This window comes from Zonotrichia albicollis, chromosome 17 (genome assembly GCF_047830755.1).
Source record: "Zonotrichia albicollis isolate bZonAlb1 chromosome 17, bZonAlb1.hap1, whole genome shotgun sequence".
In the NCBI taxonomy this organism is placed as follows: domain Eukaryota; kingdom Metazoa; phylum Chordata; class Aves; order Passeriformes; family Passerellidae; genus Zonotrichia; species Zonotrichia albicollis.
This window is the reverse complement of record NC_133835.1, coordinates 8,973,389-8,996,462: the sequence shown is the minus strand read 5'-3', so window position 1 is coordinate 8,996,462 and position 23,074 is coordinate 8,973,389. Positions and strand designations below refer to the sequence as shown.

Here is a 23,074-nt window from a genome sequence, read left to right as displayed (position 1 = left end):
TTAATAATAATTTAGTTCCAACTCCCTTCCATGAGCAACAACCACGTCCAATAGAAGGTTTTTAATTTAACATAGTTAAATGGAATAACTACAAGCTGCCTGATGCAAGTAACCAAACCACCTAACAAAGGCAGAGCAATGAACATACTCTCCAATATTCCAGGCTCTTATCCATGACAGGGTAGGATGGGAAGAACACCAAGAGCCCATGTGGCACAACTCGCACAAGGTTGCCTGCAGGGAGAGAAGACAAGAGTGCAGCTCAGGGCATTTTCATCCTGGGATGGAGAACATGGACTGCAGAGGAAAAACAACAGTGTGGCCTCTTTCCCAAATATTTTCTACTTTCTTGACATGAATGATTATGTATTAGAAGTTGTTCAATTTCTTAAAATAATTTGATAATCTTGTCAAGGTGTAAGTTTGAAGCCAAACTAGCTTTCATTTCTCCTCCACATCCTTCAAGCATTTCTAGATTTAACTGATTCTTTTCAATCATGTTAGCCAAGCTACACAGATGATCTTTTATTCTGTCCTTATGTGTTATGACTTTGTAATTCTATTATAAAAGATTACCAAAACAATAAATGCTGTCTTCAGGCAGGCTTGGCACAGTCTAAAGTATTACAAAAAATTGCACTGATTTCCTGTGATTCTCAATTGCTCTGCTGCATCATCTCTGGGTATTGATTTCCTAGTTTGAGCCACTTTCTGACTGTGTTTAGGAACCACATTTTTGATCCAAACACAAACTCCTGACAGAAGTCCAGACTTGGAAATATGAAACCAGGGACTCAATTTAATGTGCTATTGCAGCAGCCAGTTGCCTTGAGCAAGGAGAAACATGGAAAACCTGATAGCAGCAAGCTATGCACTGCAATCCTTTATCTTTCTCCTACTGCACTTCTTTAGCATTTTCCTTTCTAAATTTCCAAATATCTTGGGCATGAACCCATTTCTAAAATCCACACACTTCACTTACCAATTGTTTTCCCCAGAGAAGATAAATAATCCTCTGAAAACCTACAAAGAAGAAAAATCAAATAACACCATTGCATTTCCTTTTCTACGTTTTTCATCCCACACTGGCTTCCTATGACATTCATCTAAAATAAAATTTCTAGACTGCCAGTTGCTCTCCCTTCTTTGGCAAGCACCAACACCGAGGGCAAGAATTAACAATACCTTAACTACATTTTATTAATACTATGAAATATTCTTATTGATAGCTCTGAAGATGATCTAAGCTTCAATATTTCAAAATGTTCAGGTAGAAATGGCAGCCACATGAGTAGCAACACACGTGAGAGTTTTGCCAGGAAGTCTGCCAAGCCTGACTAACATTACAATTAGGTGTGGTGTTGCTGCAAATAGTTTGGTTACTATGGTTATTACTCAATAAATCACTTTGTCTTTGGCTGAAGAAGTTCTGCTCTCCAGTGGGCAGGGTTATTTATGTTCTTCCACACCTGACTGAAAACTCCCCTATTCTCTCATGCCTTTATGATCCTTTTTTTTAGTGCCTTGTAGTTTTGTGTACTGTTTTCCCAGAAAATTTATATATGCAGGGAAAAAACCTAACATATATACTTTTATAGGACATACAAAAACCAGTATCAACACAGAGATGTTGTCAAAACAGAGTGAACACAGTGAATCCCTTTCCTTCAAAAAATCCCCATGTTCTAAAAGCCCTAGAGGGGTGGAATCCCCAACCCTCTTTCTTTAAAATACAGTATCTTCAACAGAAATACACTGAAATGGCACACTAAAGCTTCTGAAAATAAGAAATGCAGTCTGAGGGTTTTCCAGATTATGACTTCTCTGTAAAAAACCATTACAATTGCTAAGTCCCTTTCCAGTTCCGTGGAATATTTGGCCTTTGCTGGCAGCAGAAGCACTGCCAACTCTGAACAAGAGATAGAAAGAGACAAAGAGATGGAAGACCAGACAAGCAAGAAAAATGATGATGAAAAGCTTGACAAATATTTGGACATGTTTTCCTTAAGAAGGCAATCCAGAGGTGAAAGAGAGGCTGGGCATGGTGACAAGCTTTAAATATAAAAATAGTTATTGCAAAGGCCAGTCATGTTTCAAGTCAATTAAGCCTTCAGCAAAAAAAAATTGGATAGGATTCAGTGCAGCTCCTGGGGGATGGCTGTGGGTGCAATCCCAGCTGAGGCTGGCCAGGGCCATCAAGGAATATCAGTGCCTGATCCCTTCCAGACCTTCAATAGGAGTGGTTAAAGGGTGTTGTTATTCAGCATTTATCCAAGAAAACCACTACAGATCCCTTACTTAGCTGGCATACTCCTGTTAACAGAACTCAACGTTGGAACCACTTCCAAGTAGGATTCCACATGGAAGTTCATTACCTTCTTTCATAGGTGGAAGTAAGCACAGCTCCATCAGGTCCCTTTGGAATGATCCCCACCCAGAGCTGGTGTTTATCAATTACATGAGGATTCTCCAGGCAAACAGGGAAAGGGCTGGAGAAAAAAGGAAGAAGATCCCAGTCATACCCATTATATGATTCCCTACCAGTTCCAGAACCATAGAGTCATAGAATGGTTTAATTGGAAGAAACCTTAAAGCTCATCTCATTTCACCCCTTCCATGGCAGGGACACCTTCCACTACCCCAGGCTGCTCCAAGCCCCATCCAGCTTGGCCTTGGACATTTCCAGGGATGGAGCCACAGCTTCTCTGGACAAACAGAAGACCTTAAAATCCTGAGATAAAAACTAAATCCACAAGAGTATATTGTGCATCTTTCAGGAATGGCAGTGTCCCACACCCAGGTACTCACATCTGCATTTCCATGGTAAATGATGAGAGGGGGGAGAGTGTCCCACTGGTGAGGATGATTGTCCTGACTCCCTGGCGAACCAGCTCGTGCATGCTGTACCCAGGGCTGAAACACCAATAGCTTAAAGTCTTCCCTGCATTAAATAAAGAGAAAACACTAAGAAATCAAAGTGGAAAAACTGGACTATGACCAGCATATGGCACACGGCACCTGAACTTCTGAGAGTAAACCAGACAGCATCCAAAGTCAAAATTCCAGATGTATGGTATCTCCTGCTTTGGTTCTTCCCAGACTTAATGACTTTTAATGAAAATATCACTGCTTCCTCATAATCTAACAAGAGAGTATGTCCAACCTTGCACTGGCTTGAAAAAAGAACCCCTTATCTATAAGGAATTTCGTATGTAACTATATAGGCTATAAATCTTTCACCTAAACTTCCCACTTTCCCCAGAGTCAACTCACAAACATTTCAATTTCTGCTCAAATCTTCTGTGGGATGTGGTGACAAATATACATATCTGTATATATATATTCACACACATATATGTATTTTAGTGTGTGACTCTGAAAATATGTAAGTTATCAACAGAAAGAATATTAAGAAAAATAAATAAATCACATCAGTAATTTCCTTCATTGCTCAGCTCAAGCTTGCTGAAAACTGCATCAGCTTGACAGAGACACAGGCACAAGGGAATGAAAAGAAAATCCATGTCAAGAACAAGAGCAGCCAAATCAAACATCACCTTTAGTTTCTGTTTCTGCTTTTCATGATTCATTTCAGTAAAAAAAATAAATACCTCTCACCGAAGTATCACGTGAATTTCTTTGAATTTTACACAAGTCAATCAAAGCCTTCATTTCCAAAAGAAAAAGCTGGTTCTTTCAGGAAATCCCCATTAAGACTTGCCCAGTGAGTCACTTACTGCTTAGAATTACAAGTGAACATTTAGCTGAAAGTTTTATCCTTCCATCTCATTTGGACAGACCTATCCAGACAATGCCCAAATTCTAGAAGACTCACATTCCAAAATTCAGGAGATTCCCTATCTTTCTCACTCACACCAAAAATTGGTGCAAATTAGTTTGGACAAGCCAGTGAGTATCTACAGATAAGAGCAAAGTCACTCAGCCAGGAACCCAAGAAATCCCAGCACAAAACCAAACTGGGCTGATATGGGATGGCCTGGAAAAAGACAGCAGCCCCTCATGTCTGCTCCTCCAGTGCTCAGCTGGAAACACATTTCTGTAACTCAGCCAGGCACCAGTTCCCAGCTCCTGGACAAGTTGGGGCTGCTGTACATTTTTAGCCTGATGTGCTGCAATTATGTCTTTAAGCTTAACAACAATAAATCCATTTTCAAGGTCCCATTCACCAGCAGGAACTCTTGGGCATTAAACAAAGCTGTGCTCTTTTTCCATTCCTGCTACAAGGACAGCTAATACAAGGAGAAATGGCTTACTAATAGTCTACAACATGATGATTTAGAGCAAATGTTAAACTGCAACAGTCCAATATTGTTGACATAAACAGCATTTGCTCCCAGATGACTCAGGCAGCAATCTCATCAGCTACCCCAAGCTATGCCCCTTGTCCTCACCAACTACTTTGTAGAGAATGATGTTTGAGTGGACAATTTCCACAAAATCCCTGGAAAACAGCTGTTCTTAAATGCTTGAATTATTTCTAGACCATTTTCTCCATCACTACAGGAAACCAGAGACTCCATCTATCATGTCTGGCCTCTGCTAGGCTTACATAAAGGACAAATGTCAGCATACTCATGTGTGTTACACAGGTACTTGCAAATACTGTTCTTATTTGAAAAACAAATATATCAGAATCCATCTACTGAGTCACAGAATTCTCTCACTGCTTTGTATTTCTGTGTATAAATCTTCCAAATTGTGCAATTAACCTAAAAATGTTTGTATTAGCTTCTTCCTGCACCCATCTGTAACCAAATCCACTCAGAATTATTCCTGCATCTTAAAACTCCAGTTGAGGAATATCTCAGGAAAACAGCATTAAGAGATTACTAAACAGCACCAATTTCATGGAAACATTTAAGGGGCTATTATGTGCAAACCCAGTAAATTCTTGAAAATTCATTCTTTGAAAAATGTTACTTTTGCCCTTAAAAGAAGGACTACCATGAAAGAGATAATTACAGACTCATGAGCACTTAACTGAGTAATTAAGTAGCTAGTTATGAGACAAAGTATTTACTAAAGTCCCTGAAGAGTGTTCTGTTAAGAAAGCTTAGGTAAAGGGATCTGTATCTGCCTTCTGTAATTGAAAATGTCAACTTAAATTGAAAATTTTAACTTAATTATTAAAAAAATAAATTAAAATATCAGAAAGAATGAATGCTGCAGTCCAACAAAGCCAAGCTTGATGCTGCTTTATAGGAGCATTAGGATAAGCCTTTGATTCAGAGGCCAAGTTTCTTTTCTTCCAAATATATGGTTCTGAAGTTACCTCAGTTATATTGAGGTAATTCCAGATACTGGGAACTGCAGAGCATAAGGAACAAAACAGGTGGGAGGAGACTGAGAAGGGAGGAGATTGGAAAGTATAGCTGGAGCTGAAACTCTCAAGAACTGACAACACACCCTGAAAGTTGCTCAAAATAGGAAGTTCCACAAAGCAGGTGATCCCAGAAAAGGTAAACATGCCCCAGGGCAAGGTATTTTCTGCCTAAGAATTCACATGATCTGGACAAGATCTCTGATACATCACATGAAACTTCTCTACAGAGCTCCAAAAATGAGCAAACAAACTGTAACACCTCCACAATGTAAATAATTTCAACAGAGAACGGAATAGAATTTCTTATACCACCTCTGACAAACATTTTTGCCATCAAAACTGTAACTGAACCCCTTTTTTGACAAAGGCAGTTACAGCCTTATTCAACACCAGTTTTGTGTTTAAGTCAACACAGTTGTACAGAGAAATCCAGCTTGTATAAGAACAGAACCTGTAATGAACCTCAGTAGCAACCTGAGGGTTGGAGGAGAGTTCCCCATTCTTGGCTGCTCTGAAGATTTTCTCTACACCAATACAACAATTCCATGATGAAGATGATTTTCTTCCACCAGAATCATTGTCCTAAAAGAACTCCAGCAGTGCACAAACCACCAATGGTACAAGAAATTCTTATATTGGATGGCACATGCCACCTCCCCTTCAGAAATGACTATAAAAGTGAAAAGCTTGTCCCCAGCTCATTGAATCCACAATGAAGCTGCACTTGTTCTCTTCTATTTGAATCAGAAAGGAGCAGCTGATGAGTTTTCAAGGCAGCTTTTGCATGAATCTCCCCAAGAACAGTCCTATACCTTGTCTTTTAGAAGATGATGAGTTCCAGAGATCTGTCCTTTGTTTCTTTTTCTGATTACCATTATCCACATGAATATGTACCTGAAGGAAAGTAAGAAACACTTCTAGCAACGGCTGCAGAAATGAACTTGAACTTCATCCCTCAAAAAAACCTGGCCTACATTAAGAGTAATTAATGCAATTATTGCCACTTTTACAGTTTTACTAAGGTTATATAAATTTCCTGTTTCTTTTCTATTTTGCTTTCAATATTTCGTAACCATGAGCAAAAAAGTGCATCACCACCCAACCAGTCATTTTTGAATCAGATGATGGGAGCAGCTTTTCATGGGCAGAGACCAAGCACCCAAATATTTGGGTATTTCCACCAGCATAAACCACACAGATCAAATGTAGAACACTATCATAGTGGAAAGATTTGCTTCATTTGGCAACAAAAATAGTATAAAGTCTAAATGTGATCTCTAGAAAAAGATCTGTTCCTAAAATTCATCATAGCAACACATCCCATAAATTCCAAACTTTAAACAAATTAAAACAACTTCAGGGAGGAGGTTCAGTGGTTTTGCTGCAGTTGCTTAGCACTGGGCTAAACTAAAAATACAATATTGGAAGAACACCTTGATTCTTGTTTAATACCCAATTTCAAAATTTTCTGACATTTCCATTTGCTGCACTTTCAAAATTTAATTTACAAATTCATTTTTAAATTGTGGTTTTCTTCAGAATCTAATTTAAATACCATTCCTTTGGTGGGTTTTTTTTGGTTGTGGTCTCCTTTTTCCTCCCTGTAATCAACATCATGTGCTGTACTACCCACATCCTTCCAAGGCTGAGATACACAAAGCACAGACATTAAATGCTGTGAGGAAAAACACAGCACACAAAAGCTCCCATACCTTGTAATATTTAGATATTGCCTGACGTGGCAGGAACCCTGTTGTGACTCCTTCTGGGGGATCCATGCTGAACACTGTCTGCAAAATGCAGGGAAACAGAACCACAGAATTATTTAGGTTGGGAATGACCTCTGAGATGGTTGAGTCCAAGCTGTGATTGATCACCCAGCCCAGAGCACTGAGTGCCACATCCAGGTGTTCCACAAACACCTCCAGGGATGGGAGCTCCACCCTGGGCAGCCCCTTCCAATGCCTGACAACCCTTTCCATGTAGAAATTCTTCCTGATGTCCAACCTGAACCTCCCCTGACACTTCATGAGGTCATGTCCTCTTATCCTGTCCGTGTTCCCTGGGAGCAGAGCCTGACCCCCACCTGGCTGCTCCCTCCTGTCAGGGAGTTGTGAGGGTGAGAAGGTCCCCCCTGAGCCTCCTTTTCTCCAGGCTGAGCCCCCCCAGCTCCCTCAGCCTCTCTGATGCTCCAGCCCCTTCCCCAGCTCTGTTCCCTTTCCTGGATGCTCCAGCCCTCCATGTCCTTCTTGTCATGAGGGGTCAGAACTGCACACAGGACTCCAGGTGAAACTTCACCATTGCCCAGACCAGAGGGACAATGACATCCCTGGTCCTGTGGCCACTTTAGTTTTGATACATACGTACACATACATCCTTTTGGTAAAGGAGAAGTGTCTCCACAAACATTACTGCTGCAATAACCTTAAATTTCTTTCTTTACTCTTGTTATCAAATAAGACAACAAGGTCTTATTTGATAACTCTTGAATAAAGGTGGTTCTTCCAGGCAATTCCTGCTCCCCACATGGTGCTCTCACTGTTCCAAAAACTTCAAGTCAATATCTAAACATACTCAAACTACATAAATGACAATGTTATTATTCACACTGTTCATGACTCTGACTGTGGATAAAAAAAACACTCTAAGGAGATCAGTCACAGGCAAGCATAGAAGAGCTTTTTGAGTTCCTTCAGTTTAAAATTTCATCTGTGGTCCCTCTGCTAATAACTCTGCTTAGAAAAATAATTCAGTTGTAATCATATCTAATTGTCCATACATTAAATTAAAAGCTTCTATCTGAGTTATGCTTTTCCCCCCTTTCCTGCATGTGATGTCTCACGACTACAGATGATGCTCTTTCAAACATAAAGCATCCCAGTGCAACTTCAGTGAAAACAGCTGTGGTTCTCAAATATTTACAACTCTGTTAATTTTTCTAAACAAAATTTCTCCAGACACTGATAGGAATTACCCAAGCTCATAAGAGTATCAGCTAGTTACAAGATGTTCCCTAGCAATTAAAAAAAAAAGGCACAATTCCTGGAAATACTTACTCCTGAAAAATAGCCAAAGATATGGCGCACAAAAGGCATTTTGGTAAGTGTTCTTTGACAAGCAAGAAAAACAATTACTATTAATTAATACAAGCTGGTGTTAAATTAAGACTCAAGGCCCTGCAAGAAGCAAACTCTGTCCATGTCCCTCCTATCTCAAGATGGCAAACTGTCCCCTGGCAGATCCTTTGCAGGCACTGTCCACGTGCATGTGCTCAGCAGCAAAAAAGGGATCTGAGCTTTCTCCTCCAAAGTCAAATCTCCTTTTTTATCTATCCACAGCCCAAAACAGCACACACAGACAATTATTCCCAGTCCTCTGGGATCAGGGGACCTGGTTTCTACTTCTGAATTTTCTCATCTCTCAGCTTTAAAACCCTGAGAAACCAATTTAAATTAGGCTCACTTGGCTTTCCCTCAGAACAGCAACCTCTCCCAGTATAAACCATTTGGTACCATAAATCACTACTACTGTACTGGAACACACATGAAGGTTTTGTTTAACCACTGCTAGAAAAATGAAATCCTGTGTATGCCACTGTGAATGCAGCCCCACAAACACCCATGCATTCAGAGTTCAGTGCTGCAAACCTGCCAGGACCACTTAAAACACACCCAGGTGACGTGTCTTTATCATACAGGTCTGCAAGGTTTGAATAAAGTTTTCATTTTCAGTTTTAAACAGGGTGTTAATCTCTGGTGCCTTTGTGCACACATATATCAGACAAACCACTGTCTAATATAGAGGCTCACTGCATGTCTGAATTTTATGGGGCTTGGGATTTTCATAAACAAAGTTTTGGAAGTGTACTAAAAGGAGATGACAGCATTATGTGGATACCTACAAGTGTCACATTCAGTTCCTATGGAACTGAAAAGACTTTTGTTTCAGACATCTCATAAGTTAATAATTAAATGGGAAAAAATACTGTTAAATTATCTTTTGTTTGCTTTTTTCCTTAGCCTCTCTTGTTACTTCATGAGATGATCTCATATTCCCCAACATTGCTGCAAGCAAGTTCAATGACCCAGCTCCACCTGGTGGATGCTAAGCCCAGCCAAAATTTAAATACAGCATCTCCAAAAAGAGAGACCAGAACTACAAAAGAACAACCTGGGTAAAAATCAGATTAATCCATCCCATCAGGCAGCAGCTTTCTCCTCAAAAACTACAAACTTGCACCACTTCACATCCCAACAAGAATAAAATTGACCCAATATCTTTACATATCTTTTAAACCAACTCTTCTATCCTTTATGTATAGAAGTAGCACTAAATATTTACCTGGATAATATCTGAGACCTTATGCAATCCAGATGTATTGACAAATATCCCAGTACCTGGAGAAAGCAACACAAGATTACACATGTACAAGTTGAAAAATTTTCTTTACAGAAGAGTAATTTTGGAACAGGATGCTGACAGACATTAGAACAAAAGCTTGTTAAATTAGGGGGGGGAAATAATTTTATATGATTCTCCACTTTCCTGTTTTTTAACTCCAGGACCAAGGAAGAACTCAAGACATTAAAAGTACCATCAGCAAAATGTCAGCAAGCTTCACACCACAATCCATGTGGTTTTGGAGAAAAATAGTGTCTGTGAAAAAGTCCTCTATGTGCATGGATAGACCCAAACACTCCTGTTTTGACACAAGGTGGTTCTCAGCATCAGTTCAGCTACATGAACAGATATAAAATATGTTTCCCAGCAGAGGACTCTGCACATCTTAATAAAAGACAGAAGTCTTTAAGGTCAGATTTTAGCTTACAGAGGCTTTATCATTTGATGTCCCCCCCAACAACACAAATTTCCAGTTTCTTACACTAAAGAGAAAAGCCTGAGTAAAAAAGTTTAAAAGTTCATGCACTTACGGCCTGAAAGAAACTGTAAAATCTGCTCCAGTGACTCCAAGAGGGAGGATTTGGTCTGCAGGGTTATTTGGGCTTCTGCAAACAGATCAAAGATGTAGCTGCAATTTATAAAGAAAAAGCAGAATTGGGAAATACTGTAAAGAACCAAACAGGCACAAATAATGTTGCTTTTTCAGAAGAACAATTTCACCATCATGTAGCAAAACATGTTTCTGTCTCCATGAGAATGAAAAATTTCCAAGAATAAAATTAAGTACTTGCTTATAAAGACAGTGCACAATACTGCCATGGCAGAAAGCACACAGACCATGTCATTCCCTTTTTCCATCATTCCTCCCCAACATACAATCCATTGTTAATTTAGAAGCAGATTGGCATGCAATTTCCTTCTTTTCTTTTTTATCATGTATAACAGGCACCAGTTTAGAAATGAGCTCAGAGGTACCTCAGACACATCACTGCAGCACTGGTACCTCTGCTTAAATCATGACACAAAATTGAAAGAAGCACAGCTTCTTCCAGCTCAGGAAATCCAAGCAGAGGATTTTCCACTCTTGAAACACTAAAAAGGGGAGTTCTCCCAAAAATAATGATTACTACAGATAGGGGATTTCAGGAAAATTTAAACCTTGAATAAATACTATTCTCAGAAACTAGAATAGAGCTATAGCCCTAACAGCTGTCCCAGCTCAATTTGCCATTCTTTTTAACATTTAAACACATTAATGAGAAGAAATTTACCTTCCCTCTTTGGTGACTCCATTACCATTTGCTGGCAGCTCCACTGCATCAATAGCACTCTCAAGCTGAAGAAGAATTTCTTTAGGAAAATTAAGAGGAAAATGTTAGGGTGCACAGAAAGTCATGTCTGGGACACATCTAAGTCACTTTTTCAAATGTACTTTAGGACAAAGGCTGTTACAAAAGACAGCAGCCCAGCTGTTGATCAAAACCAATTTCCTGGATATCACCTTTAAATATTCATATTCAACTCTAAGAACTTCCATGACCTCAATTTCTAATGAAGCTGAAGAGTCAGCAGCTAAATGTTAAACTCTTTACAGACAGGGAAAGTTGTTCTTGAAAATCTTTTGTATACATGAGATATCTCAAGCTCTTGATGTTAACTTCAGGTTCTGACAGCAGAATTATGCAACTGATGCAATTCCAGCACACTGACAAGGTTAGAAAACATGGGAACCTCTAACAACGAAGGAAAAGACATATTCATCTGCCAAATGTCTCTTCTTGGGAAAAAACTAACTAAACATTCTAAAAAGTTCTTGGGAAAAGTCAGATCCAGATAACTTATAAGTGAGACATTCATTGACGCTTAAGTTATGCCACATATGGCAATGCTACGTGAGCTTCATTTGTAATTGCTGACCTTTTCAAACTGCTTCAACCATTTTCAACATCACAAAATATACACTTACTCTTGATCTTTGCTATATCTTCCAGTTCCATGTTCAGTCCTGTTGAAAAAAGTGAAGACTTCAAAGAGGTTGTTTCATCCCTTTTTCATTCCCAGTTTCTTTAGGCCTTTCCAGAAATTATGGCTATGAAGGTTAGAATTGTGTACATGGAAAGATATTTTTTGTGGTCCCCTCACTGTTCTCTTTCATAGCCCCTCATGTCCCATCAGTTTGATCAAATCTTCCAGTGTCTGGCAACAATTACTAATTAACAACAATTTACTTAATAACAGGAGTGTAAATTTCCCAGAAACTTTCCCTAGAAGTTATTTTCAAGTTCTTGATAGTGGCACTTTATTATCCCAGAGAAACAGTGATGTGTCACTGTCAACACACCTGAAGTGGCCAACTCCATGTTGAATTCAGCATTGATTTCATTCTGTTGAACCACTTTGGCTTGTTCCTCCAAGACAACATTTATTGCATCCATTGCTGAAGCCAGATCGTAGGGAGTCAAGTCAAAAGAAGAGGACTCCTCACACAACTTCTCCTAAAATAGAAGGAATGGAAGAATTATTCTGACCCCTCTGTGCCCTGTTTATTCAGGCAGTTTCAGACATGATGAAGTCCAGACAACCAGGCTTGACTTTATTTTTGATCTCCAGCTCAGGCCAGAGGATATTTCATAAACACCTGAAGACTTGGACTATTCATAAACAACATTTTTTCTGAAATGTAGAACAGATTTTGCCTCTTCCACATTATCAACATCCTAGAGAGTACAGACAGTAATTGTCTGATGTTCAAGCAGGAAATTCTTTACTTAGATAATTGGTTTGTTCTTCGAAAAAGCTATTTCTCTACTTTCTATTTAAAAAGTAGCAATGGTTTAAACACTCAGGATTAGTAACTTTGACAAAACTTTCTCTGACTTTGAAAATTAAATCATATATTGCTTTACAAGAAATTTTCTGTGACAAAAAGAATCATTTTCCCTGAGGATTGATGATAAATAATAAGGCCTAACCTACACAAATATTTGACTGTAATAGCTATGAAGAAATAAGTTATAAAGAAAATAAGTGCTGAGCAAGCTGCATGTGTAAACAATCTAATCAGAAAGAAATTAATTTTATTTCAGGATAATCCCTAAATTTCCACATATTAATCTGGAAGAGACAGCACCATCAGATAACTATTGCAAAATGAGAAGCTCTTCTGGCTAATTTCTGCGTGCAGGCATCAATTAGTAATTCCTGCACACTACAAAGGGAAAAACAAATCCAAAGCCCAAACAACTGTGACAGGATTTCCACATATTTTTTCAACAGAAGATGTTCTGAGGAAAGGAGCAAACCCTGGATGCAGCCAGGCAAGGCTCTCTAGTGAAGCAGAGCAGGCCCGGGTGGATGTTTACTGAAAGGACACCAGGCACTCACACAACAAACCACAGCTATTCAGCAGAAATCCCACTGGGAGACTGTGCCTTCATGTGGCAGAGAAAGGGACATATTTCAAATGTTCCTCTGCATTTCATCATTTAGAAAAGAGCTTCAAGCCAGCAAAAAAGGAAGAACTCCTACAGCAGCATTCATTATTTTTTCTTGTTTTCCTCTGTGAGTGAGGACTTGGAAATATTACAAGAGGCCTGTTTGCCATCTACTGCACTTGGCAGAGCTGATGCAGATTCAAGAGTGGGTCTTCCATCATTTCTTACACAGTGTTTTCTTAGAAGTCTCCAAGAAAAGAAGCACTTCATAAATCTGGAGATGCACCCTTTAGAAAGAAACCATCACCTCATAAAAAAAATCAGCAGTGTCAAAGGACTGTTAACTCAACTACAAAATTTAACTGTCAGAGAAACAAGAAATGTTCATGATAATGAATATTAGCAACATACACCTGAGTACAGATTTTACAGGCTGTTTGTTTTACTCTTTGGGTGCAGATTGAAAATGGTAACAGACCAGAACAACTCACCACATTGTGAGCTTCATCGAGTATCACCACAGTCCCCTTCAGGTCCAAGTTGTGTGATTTCCTGCTCTAAAGACAAAATCAGAACAAAGAAGTGGACAAAAAGGCCACTGAGAAATAGGGATTTGATTGGCTGAGAAGTGGATGCTGAGATACTTTGGGGTTCTCATGTATTTTTTATTTGGGTTCGTTTTTTCCTTTGAGAAAACAGCAAGTAACAGCTGTGGCTGTCGGCTGCAGAAACCACAGAATCACTTTCTCTGGAAATGAAGGTGCTAAAATGTATCATGTAAATGTTTATAGAGGTTACAATTTGTAATAAAAAAAAAAAAACCCTGATGTGTCATACATGGATTATTTTGACTAATTTGAGAAAGTTTAACTATTAATTTGAGTCACTTTGAGTCATTTTTGACAACAGAGATCTGGGAGAAGTGGGGTGTAATGCAGAGGATTTGCCTTGTATTCACAACTTGATGCTTGTGTTGCCTTTGCAAATGGATATTCTGGCACAACCCCTCCAGCACCACATGACTTCATTTCACAATGCTTCTCTGCTTATAGGGCTTAAGGGATCTTTTAAATTTCTTTTTTAATTCATTAAACTTTCAGTCTTCCTGCAGCAGTGGGGTACAATCTAGCTTTTACTATAATTCATTAATTACTTCAAGTTGCATGAAGATGTCAGCACATTTGTTTCCTCAACAGAGTTTTCAAAGGTTTCACTTCCTATCCATAAAATACAAACAGCTTATTACAACTGTTTGTACACAAAACCAGAAATTATTTCCAATTGATATGTCCAGTTTCTACTGAAAACTTCCTTATTCTGAAAATCATGCAACAGCTGCAGGAACAAAAACACATCGGATTGCATGCAAAAATACTGCACAGTATGTGACTGAAGATTTGTGTCCAGGAAGTGAATATCACCTAAAAATGGAACCACATTCTGCAAAGCTAATTCTATGAGTATAGAAAAATGTCAAATTTTTTTTTTTAATCATGGGAAAGAAATTACAGAGAAAACCCCATGGTCCTGAACTGAACTGGGGTTTGGTCAGTTTTGAATCACACATAATGCATCCACTTGCCAGGCATCACTCTTCACTGTTTATCCACTAAAAGCCAACATAAAACAAACAGAAGAACAACTGCATTTAAAAGCAAAGTTACATGTTACCTTTGAGTCTAGTAAATAGTTGTAAGGCATAAAAATAATGTCTGCTTGCTGCTTCAGGCTCCGAGAGAGATAATAAGGACAAGCTCTGTTTAAAAAAAGAAAACAGTACAGACTATAATGCTTGCAGAAATATTAAGAGGGTATTCAACATTCATGCACTCTGATACACAAATGGATTAATAAAAGTGAACAGAGAAACAATTTTCATTATTTTCACAAGACAGGGTGAGGAAGGTCAGAGGGGACCACTCACCTGTGCTTGTTTCCATTTTTAACCAAGTCTTCAATATCCATGATTGATTCAATCACTTCTTTCTCTGTACTCTTTTCTGTAAAAGATGACATTAAAATGACACCAGCTTAGGTGAAGGCATCACACAAAGATTTGTTGTTACCCTGATCATCAAACTCACCCACTAATGTTTCACTCTTGAAAGACAGTAACACAGAAAAACACAGGTGGATTTTGCCAACTCTTCCAAACCTCTCCACCTGCCTAGCAAATCCCTCCCTCTCCAAAAACCAGGGCTTTGCTTCCAGGGGAAGTGAAGGTGAGCCACACTCACCTTCCACATTGTTATAGAAATGACAAGCACGAGCCATCACTTTCATTCTGCACATGTAGATCTGTAAAACAAAGCTTATTTCAGCCCAGAGTAGAACAGCCTGTCAGAAACTGAATGCAGGTTAAGGAGTGGAATCAGTTCTAACCCCAGCTAATAAATAAACGCTAATCAAAGTTCTTCAGCTTTAAAACCACATACCCTGCTCACCTTCCAAGTTAGGCTCTTTTTTTGCAGCACAGAACACGAACATGCTCAGAGAAAAATGTGTTATGTTTTACCCTTAATATTTTTCAAAACAGTAATCTTTGATATTGTAAAAAATAACAGCTAAATCAATAGCTGAAGCAATGTTTTGAAATTATTATTGCTCTTGACAGACTCATAAATAGCAGGTCAGAAACTACAAATTATTAACTGTCATGTTCTACACATTTTTCTTTGGATAGAAAATGTCACCAGAGGCAGAATTACATTTTGCACTCACATAACTGGAAACCAAACATTCCTAAAAACACATTTAGAACTACTGTAAATGCAGCCTCTTGTAGCTTAACAATGTCAGAGTGAAGAATGGCACAGAAATGACACAAAAGCCTCCACGTTCTCCCTGAACATCCTCTCCAGGCTCTGGTCTCACCTGCATGTGGTTGCTCTCCTGTCGCTTCACCTCAGGGTTAATGCAGAGCTGCTCCCTGGACCCCAGCACACAAACCTTTGGCCTGGATACACAAAACTGACATTAAAAATAAGGCAAGAGAGAACAGAGTTGTACATGCTTAGATTCAATATCCCAAAAGTGAAAGATTCAGGTGAAAGAGATGAGCCCAAAGCAAGGTTCAGAGCCAGAACAAGTCAATTAGTCTGGCTGTAACTGCTGTGTGTGTTACTGGACGTGGGGGCACTGCATCTCTGCTGGCAGCAGTGGGTGTTAATAAGCAGCAGCAGCTCACAGCAAGAAGTCACAGGCAGCAATTTGCACCATCCACCACAAAATCTGGGTTCTGTTATGACAGCTCAGCCCAGGCAGCTGGGGCCTGTCATCCATTACAAGCTGTTCCCAGCTGGTTGTGATGTTCAGAGCAAGGTTAGGACAGAACTGGTTCACTACAAACATTCACCATGGTTTGGGCTTTGTTGCTTATTACAAGTTTGTATCTTTCCAAGAACTACATGAACAAATGGCTGTGCCTGTCCAAAGTTTAGCCACACACTGGCATGAGAACAGCTGAAAACTGTGACAGGCACTGGTATAACAGAACCACAAAGTTCTTAAAAGATTTACATCAGCCTAATGAGCCCAACTTGGCAAGGGCTTCTCACTGCCTTAAAAATGCCCCCAGAAAAATATAAATAGGGGAAATTTAAAAAGGTAATTTAATAAGTTAATGTGTCAAGTAAAAAACCAAAACCAGACTGAATTCTGAAGATTCTATGACTGAAGGAGAGAAGCTGTGAAGTATTAAAATAAACCAAGCCCATCAACAAAGAAAACCAGGCTCTAAACATGCACATTAAAGGAACTACATTTCTCTGGATAGCATCTTTTATGCATTCATCCACAGAAGTCCAAACAAAAACTACACCAGAGGGGTTTCTCTACCTTTTCTTTGAATAAGGACACTACCCTAAATCATACCCACCTGTACACTGTGTTCTTTAGCTCATTAATGACCTGTGTAAGCTGGGAGTGAGTCCTGGAGGCATAAATTATTTTTGGAATGTCAGTGTAATAAGCTGCCAAATAGAAGAGAAAAAAAAAGGCAGAAAGACATTATAAGCATAGAAAGGAGAACTAGGGATATTCTTAGCCTCCTTCCCCAGCTGGTACTATGGTAACAGTTTGGCTTGTAGAGACAGCAGGAAATGCTGTCATCCAACTATTCACATACATAAAATGAGCTAAATTATTTTCTAAGAACTAAATGAGCTCCAAGAAAAATTCCAACTACATAAAACACCTTGAAAATGTATAAAATGGTGAAACTGTGCTCCATCTGCTCAACAACAGCTCTATAACTTTTATAATTGTATGTTTATTATAAAGGACAGACAAAAGCACGTGTTGACTACCATTCCTGAGTGCAGAGGTGGTGGTACTCACTTGGGACATCTCCATCTGTGGCAGCAGTGCCCCAGGAGGACACGGGTCTGTCAGGGAAGAGCTCCACCCCATTCATGCGCTGCGCGATTTTCCGGGCTGAGATGGTGTCCTTGAAGTGCTCCCTCCAGGCCAGGGTGGAACACAGCAGGCACAGGGTCTTCCCTGTGCCTGTGGGGCTCTCCAAAATGCCATTCACCTTCTTTGGTGGAGAGAAAGAAGAGAGGGATTGAGGGGTTCAGCAGGACAGGTCTTGGTGCAACCAAGGAGCAAGCGCCGGCTGGCAGCCCCACCAAGGAACACCCACACACGAGGTCTAATCAACATGTAGGACCCTCTAATTAACTTAATGAGGCTTAATCAAAAAGCCAGAGCCAGCCATCACATTTTTTAGCACAATAATTCAATTCTCCACTCTAAGAGCTATTGGAGTGTGTCACATTTCAGCAAAAAATACATGAAAATGTGAGAAGTTACTGAAAAACCAGCCCAGAAAGTTAAGGCTCCCAGTTAACAGAGTGATGGTTTCCCTTAGGATTAAGGTTTTATCCATGCCAGCTTAGGCACAGAACTTTGTCAGCACTTGGAACACCTTGACCTACAGGATGTCACAATTTTTAAGTGTGTGGCAATACTAAAAATTGGAAAAAAGCAGCAGCTGAGCTCAAGGGTATGAGAGGAATTTATATCACAATACTGAGAGGAGGCACCAAGCAGGTGCTGTGACCCAGAGCTTATGGTGGAAAGCCAAAGTTCCCACAATAATCTTGTTTGGTCCCTCAGAACAATCCTTTGGTTCCCACAAAGATGTGTCCAGAAAAAAAGGTAATTACTGTGAAAAATACCATTTTATTATTTTGACGTTCATTCAGTAAAATTCTCCTCTCACACAGCAAATGGAAAATTATACAAATAGTCCAGATATTAACAAGACAAGGTAAAATCCCTCCTGTGAGGAAAGGCTGAGACAATTGGGATTGCTCAGCTTGGAGAACAGAAGACTCCAAGGTGACCTAACTGGGACCTTCCAGATTCTGAAGGGGGCTATAAGAAGCATGGAAAGGGACTTTTTTCAAGGACCTGTAGTAACAGGACAAGGAAGAATGGATTCCTACTGACAGAGAGTAGGTTTATATTGGAGAATAGAAATAAATTGTTCCCTGTAAGGTGGAGAGGCCCTGGCACAGGGTGCCCAGAGAAGCTGTGGCTGCCCCATCCCTGGAAGTGGGAGGCCAGGTAGGATGGGGTTTGGAGCAGCCTGGGATAGTGCAAAGTGTCCCTGCCCATGGCAGGGGGTGTAACAAGGTGAGCTTTAATGTCCCTTTCAACCCAAACCATTCATGATTCTGCAGTCAGACCCAACCAGCCAAGGACAGACTGCATGAACACAAGCAGCCTTTCTTCCTTTTCCCAATTTAGGCAGGAACAGCCCATCTATATTTCTACTGACTGTCACCTGCCAGCCACGATTTTCATTACCACAGAGTAAAATCAAAATACAAGTAAAAGGTCAGAGAAGATTTGGAAAAGCAGCATACAAAGCACATAAAGAAAACTTGAATTGTGACAACCTCTTCTTAGAGAAACCATTTAGTACAGTTAGAAATGACACACAGTTGGACACTCACTCACCTTTTGCAGGCATTCCAGCACCTTGGCCATGTAGGCTTCCTGGCATGGGTAGGGCTGGAAGGGGAAATCCACTGTGATCCCATTCAGAGTGATCCTGGGCATGGCTCCTTCCCTGAGGTGCCTGCAAGGAAGAGCAGACCATGCTGACCCTGTTGTAGTGGTGATATCGTGCCAAGATAAGCTGAAAGAGACCTGGAAGTTCACCTCATTCAACCCCATTCCACTATGCCAGGCTGCTCCAAGCCCCATCCAACCTAGCCTTGGGCACTCCCAGGGATCCAGGGACAGCCACAGCTTCTCTGGGCACCCTGCGCCAGAGCTGTCACCATCCTCAGAGGGAAAAATTTCTTCCCAGTATCACACTCAGTCAGGCTGCAGCGTTCCCCTGGGTCCAGCCACGCCAGGCCCGTGTAAAGTGCCTCCCTCCACCTTTCCTGTCGGCCCTTGCGGGCACGGGAAGGAGCAATCGGGACACAGCGTTCCGGGCCGGGCCGGTACCAGCGGCTCCGCAGGAGGGTCACGGGCACTCGGCATCCCCTCCCGGTCCCGTACTCCGGGGCTGCACCGCCCGCTCCGGCCCCTGCTCCCGCGGTCCAGAGCTTATGGTGGAAAGCTAGATCCCTGTGATCTAGGGCTCCCATGTCCCGTGTCCTCGTATTGCTCTGTCCCTGTGTCCCCGTGTCTCCGCGCTCCCGGCGGTCCCAGATCCCTGTGCTCCGGGGTTCCCGTACCCCCGTGTCCCCACACTGCCGTGTCCTCACCGCTGTGTCCCCGTGTCCCCTGTGTCCGTGTCGCCTGAGCCCGTGTCCCGGCTCTCCCCCACCTCCCGCTGCTCCGTTCGGAATCCCCGCGCCGCCGTCACGTGCCACACCCCCGCGTCCATGCGTCACTTCCTGCGCGCACTCTCGCGAGAGCGGCGGCGTTGCCCCGGTAACGGGCCGGGGAGGCGGCGGCCCTGGCGGGCCCGGGCCGAGCAATCCCGGTGGAGCCCGGGCCGGGGTGTTGGGGAGCGAGCGGGGCTGGTGGCGGCTCAGGAGGAGCCCCGAGCAGGAGTAGCGCAAACCCGGTGGGGTTTGAGCGCTCCTAGGTGTGAGGGAAGCCGGTTCCGCTTCCCAGACAGGCCCTGGGGTTCAGCCGGACGGTTCCGCAGCCGCTTCCCCCGGGGCGGAGGCCGAGCTTGGGCCCCGGAGATGCGGAGTGTGGCTGTTCGCTCGCCAAAAGCTGCATTTCCAAAGCCTCCCAGCCCTGTAGGGCCCCCCGCGGCAGGGCCCCCCGGGAGTGGCGTTTGTCCCCGTTTGCAGGGTCAGGACGTGCGACAAGCGCTGACAGTTCGTGTCCCGGGCCCCGCTGCGCTCTGTGCCGGGCTCTGCTCCCCGTGGGCGGCGCTGCTCGCTGGAGAGGGCAGAACGCGGCGGGGTTCTTTGTGAAACCCTGGGCGTTTGAGGTGGGAGGGTTCTGTGGCTTTATGCTGAGCTCCTGCCGTAGGAACGGTAATGAATTCTGACGGGTCTCTTTTGTTAGGGGTGAATGTGCCGCGCCTTTGTTCCCGGCTTTTCTGCAGCGCGGTGCTCCCACCCTTCAGTCCCCTGCCAGTGCATCCAGGCACATCCAGGACCGGCTTTGGCATTCCAGGTGCTCAGGCCGTGTGACTCTGGTGAACTGCTCTGGATTAATGGATTATCCACTTTTGTAAGAATTTGCTTTCAATAAATGCATAAGCATGGCTTACTTGTGTCCCCGAATTTTGTAAAACTGTGTTTTATGCAGCTAGATGAGAGAGAAGGCAGGAAGAAAATACTTTGTACTCATCTCTGTGGTTTATTGCTGTGTCTCATAGATGTAGAACAGGATGTGGCTTCTTTTATTGTAACTTTAAGATGCTTTACTCCTGGCCAGCTGCACAGCTTGTTTGTGTGCAGAACAGTTCTCATGTTAAGAGGAGAAAACCTTAAACTGTGTAAGTTGAGCATTGTGTGGTCTGTTCTGTTCCCAAATTCCTGGCACCTCCTGTGTCATGGTGTTGGGTCAGGGGAGCTCATGGGTGTTACTCTTTTGGTGGCCAGCCTTTAAATTCCTGGAGCTGAACTTCCTTGGATCATAAACTGTCTTTAATTGCAGGGAATGAGCTGGAGAACACTGAGTTATTGCCGTGGAACTTTGTGTTCTCCACACAAAATTTAACGGCTGGTTTTGCTCATGTTTCTGACTGTGAACTCTTTAATATGATACCAGTCCCGCATGATGAAGCTGCCAAAGAAATTACTTTGTGAAATGAGAGTATGGGATAACTTTAGGGAAGAAAAAATAAATGTAAAACTCCTCATAAATACATGGAATACTCTGTTGTTGTTATTTCCTGTAAATCTCTCCCACATGGAAGAGCAATATCAGTAGTGTACCAAAGGGGATTTTTTTGCCTTATTTCAGTGCTGCTGCTAGAAGCAGTGTCACCTGCAGGGAGAGGGGAGCTGGGAGGTGCCCAGCCCCGGCAGGAGCGGGCTGTGACTCAGCAGGTGCCCAGCAGCAGCCATGAGTCAGCACCCGCAGCTCCTGGAGCTGCTCCTCTGCACCAGTGACCCCACCTGACCAGGGCTGCAGGCTGCCTCCTCTCAAAACACAACAGAGGAAATGCCTTGTAAGCTTAGAGAGAAAAATACATTCCTTGTTGTGGAGGTTGAGTGAAGCTGCAGTATCTATTGGGATAAAGACATGGTAAATAACGGTGTTGGTCTCACACTGGATTGTCATCTTGGTGTTTGTCTGCCTAGGATAGACCCTGAGTTCTTACAAAGCCAGAGTTTGGAGAGGGAGGATTTCAAAACTGAGCAGCACAAAGAGTTGTGTGACAGCCCAGCCTGTCCCTGCCAGCCCAGCCAGGACGAACCAGCCCATCTCCACTTCCCACTCATTCCTGGGTTTTAAGATCTTGGATAAAGTATTTTTCATTTTCAAGAAAAAGAAAAACCATGTACAAAATGAAAACCTTGTGAAAGATGGTCCTTAACCTCTGTGGGGAAGAGGCTGAACCACACCAGCAAGGAGAGCACTGTGCTGTGCAGAAGTGCAAAGTGAATAATGGCCATGTTTGTTCAGAGGCTGCCCAGGCAGGATCTCTCTTTCCAGATGAGATCCAGGGGAGCAGGAACCTTCAGGAATGGGACAAAAGAACCACAAGGGCCATCTGTGAAACTCCTGTGGTTGGCATGAAGGTTATTTACCCCTTTTCAGATAGAGGAGGTTTGAGTTGCCATTTGTTGTCTTTCTGAGTCTTTTGTTTGCCCCCCAAATTATTGATTTCTTTCAATCCTGATAGTCCAGAGCCTTTCAGTCCATTTACTGCTGGGAAATAACAACACAGCTTTCCACCTTGACCCTCCAAATCATTTGCTCCCCTTTTCTCACACAGTGTATTGCAGTGGGACACATGGCCATGGAACCTTTAAATCATTCCACACCCTTTCCTCGATAAAAGGAATAAAATGTGTGCTGGACTGATGTCAGAAGATCCAGAAAGCTGCAGGAGGTAGCCAGACCCTCCTGGGACTGCTGGGAATATCAAAGGCAGAGTTCATCCTGAGCAGAAGGGGGAAATCACCCCAGCAGTGAGGTGCCTGGCATGGCTGCCTTCCTCTGATCATGGCAAAGGTGGTTTTGAAACGCAAGATAACCTGTCAAATCCTGGAGATCCAATCCAAGGAGAAAGCAGAGAGAGCTGGAACTACAAAACAAGGCTGGGACAGAACAGGGAGCAGTTAAAGGTCATTAAAAAAAAACTTGCAAACAAATTTTGAAAATGTGTGGATAGTGTTCATTTTATTCTGAGTTAGACATTTTCTCTATTTTCCTTTTCTTCTATGACAATGTTACGACACTGTGAGATTGGGGAAAAATTAGGAAAGTAGAAAAATCTCTGGTGTTTCTAAGTGAA

The 23,074-nt window shown here is 42.0% G+C and overlaps 1 protein-coding gene across 8 annotated transcripts in view; it reads right to left on the bottom strand.

The window, feature by feature from the left end:
• The window catches only part of RTEL1 (regulator of telomere elongation helicase 1), a 44,288-nt gene extending 24,242 nt beyond the window's left edge, over window positions 1-20,046 (bottom strand). For 7 of the 8 annotated variants that reach the window (XM_026796013.2, XM_074553532.1, XM_074553533.1 and 4 more), the window contains exons 1-20: window positions 19,908-20,046; window positions 19,147-19,267; window positions 17,518-17,716; window positions 17,057-17,150; window positions 16,054-16,135; window positions 15,417-15,477; window positions 15,104-15,179; window positions 14,851-14,935; window positions 13,671-13,736; window positions 12,087-12,240; window positions 11,712-11,750; window positions 11,017-11,095; window positions 10,276-10,373; window positions 9,686-9,741; window positions 7,057-7,134; window positions 6,157-6,238; window positions 2,809-2,941; window positions 2,376-2,489; window positions 983-1,023; window positions 149-234 (exon numbers count right to left, since the gene is read on the bottom strand). In XM_026796013.2, coding sequence (XP_026651814.2) covers window positions 149-234; window positions 983-1,023; window positions 2,376-2,489; window positions 2,809-2,941; window positions 6,157-6,238; window positions 7,057-7,134; window positions 9,686-9,741; window positions 10,276-10,373; window positions 11,017-11,095; window positions 11,712-11,750; window positions 12,087-12,240; window positions 13,671-13,736; window positions 14,851-14,935; window positions 15,104-15,179; window positions 15,417-15,477; window positions 16,054-16,135; window positions 17,057-17,150; window positions 17,518-17,716; window positions 19,147-19,267; window positions 19,908-20,029 — 1,866 coding nt within the window. In that variant the 5' untranslated portion in view covers window positions 20,030-20,046. The remainder of the gene's footprint in view (window positions 1-148; window positions 235-982; window positions 1,024-2,375; window positions 2,490-2,808; window positions 2,942-6,156; window positions 6,239-7,056; window positions 7,135-9,685; window positions 9,742-10,275; window positions 10,374-11,016; window positions 11,096-11,711; window positions 11,751-12,086; window positions 12,241-13,670; window positions 13,737-14,850; window positions 14,936-15,103; window positions 15,180-15,416; window positions 15,478-16,053; window positions 16,136-17,056; window positions 17,151-17,517; window positions 17,717-19,146; window positions 19,268-19,907) is intronic. The other variant, XM_026796012.2, reaches the window with a different exon arrangement.
• Between the last annotated feature and the right edge of the window lie 3,028 nt (window positions 20,047-23,074).